At 46.5% G+C, this 11,308-nt stretch overlaps 5 protein-coding genes across 5 annotated transcripts; 3 read left to right on the forward strand and 2 right to left on the reverse strand.

Moving 5' to 3' along the window:
• Nucleotides 1-81: 81 nt before the first annotated feature.
• On the reverse strand, nucleotides 82-2,896 carry EYB26_002149 (uncharacterized protein; the record flags this gene model as incomplete). Its single annotated transcript, XM_054261456.1, has 4 exons — nucleotides 82-548; nucleotides 603-740; nucleotides 790-2,080; nucleotides 2,129-2,896. 4 exons carry the CDS (start codon nucleotides 2,894-2,896, stop codon nucleotides 82-84), a joined length of 2,664 nt encoding a protein of 887 aa, XP_054117431.1.
• Nucleotides 2,897-3,499: 603 nt separating this feature from the next.
• Nucleotides 3,500-5,289, reverse strand: EYB26_002150 (uncharacterized protein; the record flags this gene model as incomplete). The annotated part of the gene is made up of 3 exons (XM_054261457.1): nucleotides 3,500-4,114; nucleotides 4,179-4,884; nucleotides 4,940-5,289. 3 exons carry the CDS (start codon nucleotides 5,287-5,289, stop codon nucleotides 3,500-3,502), a joined length of 1,671 nt encoding a protein of 556 aa, XP_054117432.1.
• A 1,386-nt stretch (nucleotides 5,290-6,675) lies between these two features.
• Nucleotides 6,676-8,675, forward strand: EYB26_002151 (uncharacterized protein; the record flags this gene model as incomplete). Its single annotated transcript, XM_054261458.1, has 3 exons — nucleotides 6,676-7,326; nucleotides 7,379-7,672; nucleotides 7,728-8,675. 3 exons carry the CDS (start codon nucleotides 6,676-6,678, stop codon nucleotides 8,673-8,675), a joined length of 1,893 nt encoding a protein of 630 aa, XP_054117433.1.
• Nucleotides 8,676-8,938: 263 nt separating this feature from the next.
• On the forward strand, nucleotides 8,939-9,696 carry EYB26_002152 (uncharacterized protein; the record flags this gene model as incomplete). Its single annotated transcript, XM_054261459.1, has 5 exons — nucleotides 8,939-8,973; nucleotides 9,035-9,149; nucleotides 9,221-9,286; nucleotides 9,349-9,477; nucleotides 9,550-9,696. 5 exons carry the CDS (start codon nucleotides 8,939-8,941, stop codon nucleotides 9,694-9,696), a joined length of 492 nt encoding a protein of 163 aa, XP_054117434.1.
• A 548-nt stretch (nucleotides 9,697-10,244) lies between these two features.
• Nucleotides 10,245-10,743, forward strand: EYB26_002153 (uncharacterized protein; the record flags this gene model as incomplete). Its single annotated transcript, XM_054261460.1, has 4 exons — nucleotides 10,245-10,250; nucleotides 10,334-10,371; nucleotides 10,450-10,605; nucleotides 10,677-10,743. The coding sequence occupies 4 exons, from the start codon at nucleotides 10,245-10,247 to the stop codon at nucleotides 10,741-10,743; spliced, it is 267 nt and encodes an 88-aa protein (XP_054117435.1).
• Nucleotides 10,744-11,308: the final 565 nt, after the last annotated feature.

Consider the following 11,308-nt stretch of genomic DNA (forward strand, 5'->3'; position numbering starts at 1 on the left):
TGTTTCTATGTATACTCTAGGGTTTATCATGCACCGTATATGTATACTCTAAGATACAATCACATGATAATGTGAAAAGGTCTAAGTCTTCCAACCCTTCTTCTTCTCAGCTCTCAACACTGACAATGTCCCCTCTTTATCCTGACGTCGCGCAATCTCAACAACAAGAAACCTCACAAAATCCGGTAGAATCCAATAACTGCTATGAGCACTCAACATATTCAAATATTCAATATTTAGCGGTCCCCCACCGCCAGATATAAAATAATCGATTTGACCATTGTCGTTCAAAAGCTGCATACGCTTTTCTGCAATCTCCTCACGTGTGAAGTCGTGGGTTTCGAGTTCGACGTTGGATGGTAGTTTTGTGACGGCTGCGGGTCGTGAGGGAAGCATTGTGCTTGATAGACCGGCCGCAGTCATAGATTTGTTGGAGCTAAAACCGAATATTGAAGAGAAGAAGGATGATGAGGAGCTGGGAATGACGGCTGGTTTGAGAGAGGCGGCTAGGTCACTGTCTACTGCTGCATTGACTTGGTATGCGATAGCTGTTTAATATGAGTTAGTAAGTGAATGCATGGGTGTTTTTAAAGAAGACATACGATCTGTAGTGTGCATAATGTTATAGAGATTGTCTAGTGCTAGACAACCATATTTCTTGGCCTCCCCTGCAACACCTCTCTCCATATCCTCGCCTTCCCTTCCGGGTTTGTTTCTGCCTCGCCGTGGGAGCAAGTTCGCTTTTATCATAGGTTAGCCTTGAACAAATTGAAGGCAAAGAATGCAAACCTTTATTGAGAAGCAGAAACAATCCCACAGGACTTCCACAGAGAAAAACGTTCTTCGGGTCGAATTCAAGGATATCATCATGCAATTCAGCCGACTGCAAGTCGAAACTAGGAGGGCTGGTAGGCTGGTTACTTAATACATCGAGTGCCATGACACTCCCCAAAGAGTGGGCCAGTATATGCACTCTGCCATGCTCGTGAAATCCAGAATTGTTCATACACCACAGCCTATACACACGATTTGCTTCCCTCACCACAGCTCGAATCATTTTCTCTTTGTGGTGAGATAGGTAGTAAGGCACATCTAACATGACATCACTGACAATTGTGCGAATCGCGGGAATCGTCTTTGGTGTGAGATCATCGAGTGTGTAGTGGTTTGCAGTAGGGTCATTTACATCCAACGAGTCTATCTCAGCATCTGCAAGTTCCAATGTCGACCGCCAATTAACAGGCAACACCATGATACCTCCATGATCAGGTCGAATACATGGCCAGATCTCTTCATTATTAAGTTCCATGTTAACGGATCTCCGGAACGCATTGATCGCGTGAGTGAAATGATAGCTTTCCATCTTTTCGGAGAGTTTTTGTCCAATTCCATGAATAACAAGAATCAAGTCCGATGGGTTGGGCCGACTTCCCTCAATATCGCAAGCATAGCAAATTTGTTCGCCTCTGGTATATCTTGTCTGAGGACGCGTCAAGTAATGCCTCATGTCAATATTTGTTTGCTTGACTGGATGGAGTTGATCCCATTGCTTTCTATCGAATCCACGAACCACAGGAATGCCAATCTGGCGTCCTTTGCGAATAGAGCTAAGCGGTCGACGATTTCTAGAGACCGAGGGCAGAAGACTTGGGCGAAGGATTTGAGCGTCTTTACCGTCAACGTAGATAACACTGGCATTTTTGTAGGAACCTGGGTCGGTTGTTTTCGTGCCTCCGCTAGCTGCTAGGTTTTGTGCAAATGTGACTTCTTCAGTTTCGACATCTGCATCGCCTATGGAGACGTCTGTGGACATTTTACCTTGCGCAGTCTCTGGCCGACTTGGAATTAAATCATCCTGCCACAACTTGTATACAACCTTCATCTCAGCATCTGCTCCATGTTCGACGCAGCTGTTGAGTTCATCTTGCCAAGTATCTGTCCAAGCACGCATGTACTGATAACCTTTTTCAAGTTCGTTGGCAAGATGTGGCTCAATTGGAAGCATTGTGTTTTTATAGAACCAAGTAGCACGAAGGACGTCTGATATGTCATGAAGCGGGCTCCAATAGATTGGTTTCATCTGTGTTAGTTAGCAACTGAACAATAAGCAAGCATATGGTTATATTACCTTTAATCCCGGAAGCTCTACTAAATGAAGACGCGAAACTCCTACTGGAATCTTGTATCTCGCTGAGCGATCCTCCGGACCGTCGGGTGATGATTCAGTATCCGGTTCATTAACAGTTGCATTTTGTGTGACTGCTTCATCTGTTTCAGAAGCTGTCGTCTCACTATTTCCAGTACCGAAATCCATGCTTTCGACATGCTCAACATTTTCAAATTCCTCCTGACCACGCGAAGATGAGGCTCCCACTGAGCTAGAAGCCTGATCTTCAGAACCAGGGAATGAAATGCTATTCCTCTTGACCGACTTGAATATCCGTCCCAACGGAGATGTATCTCTCTTCTTAGGCCAAGTCGACGGGCCGGATCTATCCAGTCGGCTGAACTGTTCCGATCTCTTCATCGGCATGCCACCAGGAACACTAGCATCGCCCAAGATGCCACCTTGTCTAGAACCCGTGCCTAGATCACTCGTTTTATCTTTTCCGGTCCCTACTTCCTGGGATGAAGCGTCCGCAAGTGCTCTCCATGCTTGTTCCAAAGCAATATTATCTCGCGCTGAAAAAGGTTGCGGGGAAGAGGCTGTTCTCGAAACTGTCGAAGTCGTAGCCGCCGGAAGAGGAGTCAATGGGTCATCGATCGGAAGAGAAGACGTGTAAAAGAATTGAGCATTGACTTGAGGCGGATTGGGCGAGGATTGAAGAGCGACGAGATCCTGCTTCGGCGTCGATCGATGGCATGTTGGGCCGTAAGTGTGAACCGGGCCGGACATAACTCTCACGATGTGCTCGTACTCGTAGTAGATGTGCTCTCAAATAAATGTTTCGAGTTGATATAGATATTGAATATTATTTCGTATCATGGCAAATATGCCATATTCCGATTTCAAGGTAGAATCGTCGAGTAAGTTAGCTACCAAGGCAGCAACCAACGCGAGGCTGGCAGGGGCATGCTTGCACTAAACTGCAGAACACGAGATACTGGTGGGATCAGACGTGTGATAGAAATCTCGTAATGAGGAGCAGTCCGGATAGCATAGTCTCAATGTTTTTTTAAAGTATAAACGAAGACACGTTGCTGTTTTGCAAAAACTTGAAGCGGTGCGCTTGCCATGTGTGCAGCGCATGTGATCGAGGCGGTGATGACGTCGCGGTGCGCCCTTACCTCTTTTTGTCCAAACTAATTCCAGGGGTAAACTCAACCTTTTTTCAATTGTTTTCATTTCAACTACGGAGTAACTATCACTAATTACTCGATCATCCGAAAGATCATTTCGAAACATGCATCGAAAACCAAAAGTAGACAAACAAATCAATCATGGATACCAAAGATTGAGAGAAGCCAAAAATGATACGCTTCCACCGCCAGATCAGCCCTAGAACGAATCCCGTTGAGAAGATTGGAACTTCAGTGCCTCCATCTTCTTCTTGTACTTGGCCTGATGAACAAGCCCCACGACCACCTGCTTGATTTCGAGAAATGTTGCAATAACGTCTTTAGAAGCGCCGAGCATCTCGAGAATGGGCTCGACATCGTGGAACAGTTTGCGAATAGCGCTATCGGGCCAACAATAGGTGCGAACATTCAGCTGGCTGATGACGCTACCCCAAGCGTCCAAAGTAGACTTCAACATCACTGGATCTAGACCGTACTTGCCAGGAAACTCAAAGTTCTTGAGATTGTGCACGATGATGTCGCGCTGAGTTTTTAAGTCAAACTGGAATTCGGGAACGAGAGGTCGGTTCTTAGATTTCCAGAAGTTAACGAATCGCTTGATCGAATCGTTACCGACGAAACGGTTGTTCTGCAGCTGAACGAGCAGATACGCATTGGCGCTCATACACAGAAATAGTTCGAGCTTAGAGTAGATTTCTGACTGAGCTTCTGGGTCGACGTTGATCGAGATGCTTGGCTTCATGACGATGCCGTGAAGCAACTCCATTCTATTGTCATCAGGGTCGCGTTCAACTGTACGTTGGATGCCGCGTTTCTGTTTCATGTTAGTCTATGGATTTTTCTTTCTTTCTTTTTTCCATACAAGGAAGAAAACATACGACACGATTGCTCAGCGATTCCACCTTCTCAGTCATCCTCTGCAAATTCGACTGCTTCCAGTCCTTGCTTTTCCCAAGGTAGCCATCAGGTCCATACAGTACTTTCTTCTTTGGCTGTCCACTATGATGGTAAGGATCGATGGGATCGAAGGGTACGTGATCTTTCTTGGTAGTAATAGCGGTGGTGCTTTCTGAAGTTTGTAAGAGAGAGGCTTTCTCGCCGTATTCATCAACCTCAGGAGGCAAACGACCTGCGTGTCTGCGTCGAAATGGTACTCTTAGAGCAGCCAACTGCGAATACATGTCGCTGTTGTTGTTGGACGATGTCTGAGACTGGTCAAGAGTGCGAAGGCTAGTCTTGTTCTCCTTGATTTTTAGGATAGATTCGCGATCTTCCAAGTAACTCGCACCAGGAAAGACTGTCTGAGGACGTGAATCTTGGCGAGGAAAAGAGTCGACTTCGAAGTACTGCGACCGCTCTAATTTGAGGTGGACAGCATTGGGAGGCTCCAATGGGAGAGGTTTCGAAGTGTCAGGGTTGCCAGGGCGCATGTGTTGGCGGGCGTGCCCGTAGCCCCGTCTGGAGTTGTTCGTGCCTGAGGAATTACCCTCGTAACGCCAGGTACTTCCACTGCTTGTGGTCAAATCTGGCCATCGATCATCGTCATCGTATACTGACGAAGAAGGCCGTGGCTGCTGGGGGACTCTGAAAACATGTTAGCTCCTGTCCTAGAGGAAGTTTACCGTGTTATTCAACTTACGCGTCGTAGATTGAGGCGATCCTAGCATTGACAAGATTTGCTGGAAGGGGTTCCATCTTCACCGAACGCTTCTCATTGACATAACGTGGTTTCAAGGGCTCTGGTAGCAACGAGTCCACGACTCCTCGTGCTGTGCGAGTAAAGGAAAACCTCTGTCGACTCGAAGGGGAGGCAGGCGACGACGTTGCAGTCTCAGGGGCAGGATCCTCTACCATATTCCCTTTGGCATCGGGATGGTAACAACGAGGCAGGAGAATAGGAATCTCTCCTTCGAGATCAGAGAGCCTGGTTTCGTTGCCTTGCTCAGGATCGGGTGGTATCTCGTCTTTTTGCTTTGAAACCCTGTCCATGGTTTTGTCTGGATGAAGATCTGATATGTGTGAACAACCAGGGTGGAAAGACAACAAGCAAAGTCAACATGTGCATGCACATGGAAGAAGTCTGGGTAAAACATGAAGAGGGTGAACAAACAAAGAAAAAAGTTCTTGTTATTATTGTTGCTGTGGGTAAAACTCTTCATCGCTGGGGGCGATGAGTACAACAACGATGTCACAGTTCAGTCAATAACAACGCACAATGAACAGACTGTCACTGTTTACTTGGTGCATTTTTCTGGCGGCCATCCATATATATATATGGTTTATGACTTGCGTCGTCTCTGATTTTGCAGTCAATATTGAATATATGGGTGTTGAACCGGATATCTTCGACACCACATTCGAGCTTTAACATTGCCATCTACTAGATTGGCTCTTACTGTTCTTACTGCTCTCACTACCAGACTCCATATTCAACTCGTACGATGTGCCGACTTTCCAATCTTTGAGCTGATGATCAGATCTGAAAACTATCAAGACAATGGTCACGGCCGGGTGCTTTCTAATTGAAGCTATACCAGGATGTGCTCAACATCAGATATATTTAACAATACCGCTAGATCCCAATGCTCTACTACGGCTCATTCCAATTTTATCCCTTACTTCCAAATAAAACTACTTGAATCAAGAATGAGATATCTACTCCGACTGTACCCTTCCTGCCTGGAGGAGGCCCTCCATAGCATAGTAGGTCTTGAAAAGTCACGTGACTGATGCCGTATCTCGAATGCCGAATTTCGTTCCTTGAATCAATTCATGCCAGACTCAGTGCATCAATATCAAGCGTATGCACTGACAATAACCGGTGCAATCATTCGCGGCTGGTGAAGCAGGCAGCTGCAAAGTCTCTCCACTTGCCGATTTTCTAACCGTGAGTGGAGAAACGGTTGCCGCGATCCCCGACCGACTGCTTTTGCTCTCCTCAGACTCAACATGTAATCTCCCCGCACTGAACCCCAGTCCATTTTTCCAATGCTACCATTTGCTACGATGTCTACTCTGCCTATCGTTCATCTCACCGAGTGGGCGCCATGGTCCAGCTCCCTACATTCTTGGCTAGCAGCTCTCTCGCCATGTGGGCCGTTGCGGATGTAAACCAATGTTTCTGTAAGCAATTTAACACCATCTGCCGTTTTCGAGATCCGGCCATACGCTGAATACACCATGCATCGGGCATCCCATCAGCTATTTAATAAGGAACCTTTCCCTTGAATATCGCCATTCTTCTTTTTTTCATTTTGGTTGTCGGTCACTTTTCTTTGTTTTCTCTTGATGCCCCAACCACTTGACCGTGTATAAAAGAAGATACTCTATCCTATCCTACCTCACCCTACACACCACACACCCCACACCACACCCATGGCAAATCAAGAAAACAGATACGATATCGTCATCGTTGGCGCGGGTCCCGTTGGGATCTTGCTGTCACTATGTCTCTCCCGCTGGGGATACAAGGTCAAGCACATTGACAACCGCCCGGTGCCCACGGCCACTGGCCGCGCCGACGGTATTCAGCCCCGCTCCATTGAGATTCTCCGGAATCTGGGGTTGAAGCGTGCTTTGATGGCATATGAGCCTGCCAAGGTGTACGATGTCGCTTTTTGGGATCCTCTCCCTAGTGGTAAGGGTATTACCAGAACCGGAAACTGGCCTAGTTGCCCTCGTTTCATTGACACCAGATACCCTTTCACTGCCTTGGTCCACCAGGGTAAAATCGAGAAGATGTTCATCCACGAAATTGAAAAGGCCGGCACAACTATTCAGCGTCCCTGGACGATTGTCGACTTTGAGAACAGTGGAAAAGACGCAGAATATCCCGTTGAAGTTAGCCTCAAGTGCTTGGACACCAACGTTATTGAAAATGTGCGCGCAAAATATCTGTTCAGTGGAGAGGGTGCTCGCAGCTTTGTCCGAGAGAAGTTGGGTGTCAAGATCAGCTACAAAGATCAGATCTCGTTTGTTTGGGGTGTGATGGATGGCGTTGTTCAGACAAACTTCCCAGATATCAAGGTACGTATCTAATCATGTGTGTTTTTTACGTTACTGTTGCTAATTCTGGTAGACAAAATGTACCATTCACTCAGACAGTGGCTCAATCATGGTCATTCCTCGTGAGGACAACATGGTCCGACTATACGTACAAATCGCATCTTCGACCGATCCTGACTGGAACCCGAGGAAGACGGCCACCGTCGAGGAGGTACAAGAAGCTGCAAAGAAAATTCTACAACCTTATACTATTCAATGGGACCGAGTCGAATGGTACTCGGTGTATCCTATTGGACAGGGTATTGCTGAACAGTACACCTTGGACCACCGCGTATTCATGGGTGGAGATGCTTGCCATACTCACAGCGTACGTTTCGAATTTCCAGATTTGATACTAGTCAATTAACTGACAATATGTACAGCCCAAAGCAGGCCAAGGCATGAACACAGCTTTCCATGATGCCCTCAACTTCGCCTGGAAGATTCACGCCGTCGAATCTGGCTTCGCCAACCGCGCTCTCCTCGAGTCATACGAACCAGAGCGCAAGCAGATCGCCGAGAACTTACTTTCCTTTGACAACAAATATGCCGCCCTCTTTTCAAAGCGTCGCCCAACTGCAGAGGAAGTTGGCAATGCCAAAGCGGGCGATTCTGAGGAGGACGAGTTTGTGCAGACTTTCAAGTCATCTTGCGAGTTTACGAGTGGATACGGAGTTGCATACGAACCTAATGTCATCAACTGGGGCCCCAGCCATCCCGCTCAGTCACATCTGTTCGGTATCGACGGTGCGAAGCTTGTGGTTGGCAAGGCTTTCACTCCTACCACCGTCACACGTCTCTCCGATGCCAACATGGTCCACCTGGAACAGGAAGTGCCCGCGAACGGCTCATTCCGACTCTTTGTCTTTGCTGGTTCCCCATCAAAGAGCAAGAAAGCCCTCGAGGATTTTGCCAGCAATATCGAGAAGGAGAAGTCCTTCTTGTCAGTTTACCGCCGACCTGATATTGCCGACGTATCCTACTTTGAACGCCACAACCCTCACTCCAAGCTCTTTACCCTCAACTTTATCTTTGCTTCCGAGAAGAATGGAGTTGATCTCACATCTCTGCCTCAACTTGTCAAGGACTACCACCATCACATCTATGCCGATGATATCCCTGATGTGCGCGTTCCTCATGCCAAATTCCCTGTCCACGAGAAATTGGGCTTCAATCCTGAGCAAGGTGCTGTCGTTGTTGTCCGTCCCGACAGCCACGTTTCTTGCATTGTTCGTCTTGTCGAGGGAAGTGGTACAGTCGATGCATTGAACGCATATTTCAATGCCTTCTCATCGAAGCCATTGGGACAGGGGGCCGTTAGCCATCTTTGATTGGATCATGAAATAGATTAGCATTCAGCGTGTATAGTGTATATAATTGTTTAACTAGTGCATTGATGGAATTATGCATTTATTCTCAATATTTCTTAAAGTTGCCAACGTAGTTGTAGAAATAAAGAAATAATATTATTGTATTAAAGAGCTGTCGGCATGCCCCACTGTTCTCCAAAAAGACACCCTCCGTTCTTCACCCCCGCACCAACATCATCAACAACTACCTACTACACCGACAAATATCTAAAGACATCATCAAAATGCTCTCTCTAACTCTGACAGCTGATTTGCAGGGGTAACCACATTTTTCTCTTAGCCTAATGAATGTATCGTATGTGGGTACTGACTTCTCCCAGTGTCTCAAACCTCCAACCCCAGGACACAGAAGAGGAACCATACTACTACACCTTCAAGGTCCTCTGTAGCTCGTGCCGAGAGGAGCATCCCAATTGGGTCAGTTTTAATCGTTATGTAAGTCTCCTCTCCTATAAGTAGTTACTTGCTTGGTATCATGGGTGATCCAAGACTAAGATGGTGTGCAGGAAAAACATGACATCCCCGGCAGTCGCGGCGAAGCCAATTTTGTATGGAAATGCAAACTCTGCGGTGTACGCACATAACATCTCTGCTGCAACAAACACATACAGAAAAAACTGACAGCGTAGAATAGAAAACACACTCGGCATCCATAACAGCAGGTCCAAACGCCTACCAAATCCCCGAGAACCCCAAAAACAAGACTCAAAAGATCATTGAACTCGACTGTCGCGGTCTCGAGTTTACGGAGTTCAAGGCTGAGGTACGTCTCCTGTAATCCAAGCTTGCAAAATACGTCTTTTCTTTTGTTTACTAACGAGGGATGAATGGATAGGGAGACTGGGAAGCAAAAGGAGCAGAAACAACCACCTCCTTTGCGGGCATTGATCTGTCCGAGGGTGAGTGGTATGATTATGATGAGAAGGCGGGTGAGGAAGTTAGTGTCAAAGACGTCAAGTTTGAGATTAGGAATGTTAAGTAATTGATTGATTCCTGGAAGAAAGCAATGAGGAGCTCTTGAGATGAGGCCGTGGCTCGATGTATGTAAGTTAGGTAGGAAGTCCGATGTTAATGTCAGGATGTCACAACTGAAAGTGTCTCTCGGTATTGGAGAAGGCAACGTTTTTGATGTAACTCTCAAAATCATTATTACAATAAAAGAAAAAGATATAAAAAAAAAAAATGAGAAGCTGGTTGAACACTAAGAAAGCTACAGCTCATCAAGGCGGTCACCGTATCCTTGGATTTGATTGGTCGGAAAGCTCTTTATCACGAATATTGCGGCTTTCGGTTTCCCTTCCTGATTTAACCTTGACAAAAGCCGACGATCACGACCAGAAAATCACAGCACGATATTTCTCCTTTGACCATATTAGGGGGAGAAACTCCATACGAAAAATATCAAGAATCTTTGAGTTATCAGCAAATTCGAACCGAGGAGATAGACATTGCCAGAATCTTGAGCTGGTCCTCGTCGCGTGAACACCTTCTCTTCCTCGCACTCGACAACTGATATTCGTTGCGCCGACAATGAGTGTACGCATATCCCTTGCTCCTCCCAGGAAGAAAATCCTGAAACACTTTATGTGCTGTATACAGACGATGCTAACTCTACACAGTTCCAACCCCTCAACCCCCGCCCATTCCTCCAGGCCCGGTACGACCCTCCTCTTCTCCCAAAACCCAGAGCCCAAAAGCCCCATTCAAATCTATCTGCGATACTAACAACTCACAGCGTCGGCACCGAGCTCATCATCCGCCTCAAATGGGGCCAGACCGAATACCGCGGCACACTAGAAAGCATCGACTCGTACATGAACGTTTTGCTCAGGGATACAGAGGAATATATTGATGGGAAGAATACTGGTAGTCTTGGATTGGTTTTGATAAGGTCCGTTTATTCGCCCCTCTAGAAGATGATGCTTGAAGGGTGAGGAATGCTAACAGGGTATTTGGTGGCAGATGTAACAATATTCTCTGGATGGCTAGTGCTGATGGTGTCGAAATGACGGATCTGGGGTTAAAGTGATGTTTTTTATATATGGTACTTGATGAATATTTTCAGTTTCTGTGGCTTTTTTGGTGCATTCTGTTCTGTGGTTCCTCGTGCGCTGCGTACGCACTGTATTGTGTCGGGGAAAACAGCTCCGTGATACTCGTCCATTTGTCGAAGATGGGAAGGATACTGGGAATGCGAACCTTGCTTCGACGGTATGGAACACTACGATCGTCGCCAGACATATTATACAACGAAAAGAGAGAAAGAACCAGTCAAACAGAGACGGAAACGGATATACTAGGTCATTGGCGTTTTTTTTCCCTGATGGAGCGGCTTGTTTGATTCACACAATTAAAAGCAAGGTTTCTTCGTGCGTCTACTTGTTCATTTCTCTATAACAGGTTTTCTATTCTCGGCACATATGGCGACTACAGCCGTGTGCAGAGGTGCCGGTTTGATGGTGTAGCCCGATTTAGTTTGTGCGGCGTAAGTATAATTGGTCCAATTCCCAATCTTCAGAAATTGAAAGCATTTCTTCCATGCTCAAGTCGTGGCCAAGCTTGATGAGAGAACGGCATATCGCCACAGTATCGAA

This window comes from Talaromyces marneffei, chromosome 1 (assembly GCF_009556855.1).
Source record: "Talaromyces marneffei chromosome 1, complete sequence".
NCBI classification, from domain to species: Eukaryota; Fungi; Ascomycota; class Eurotiomycetes; order Eurotiales; family Trichocomaceae; genus Talaromyces; species Talaromyces marneffei.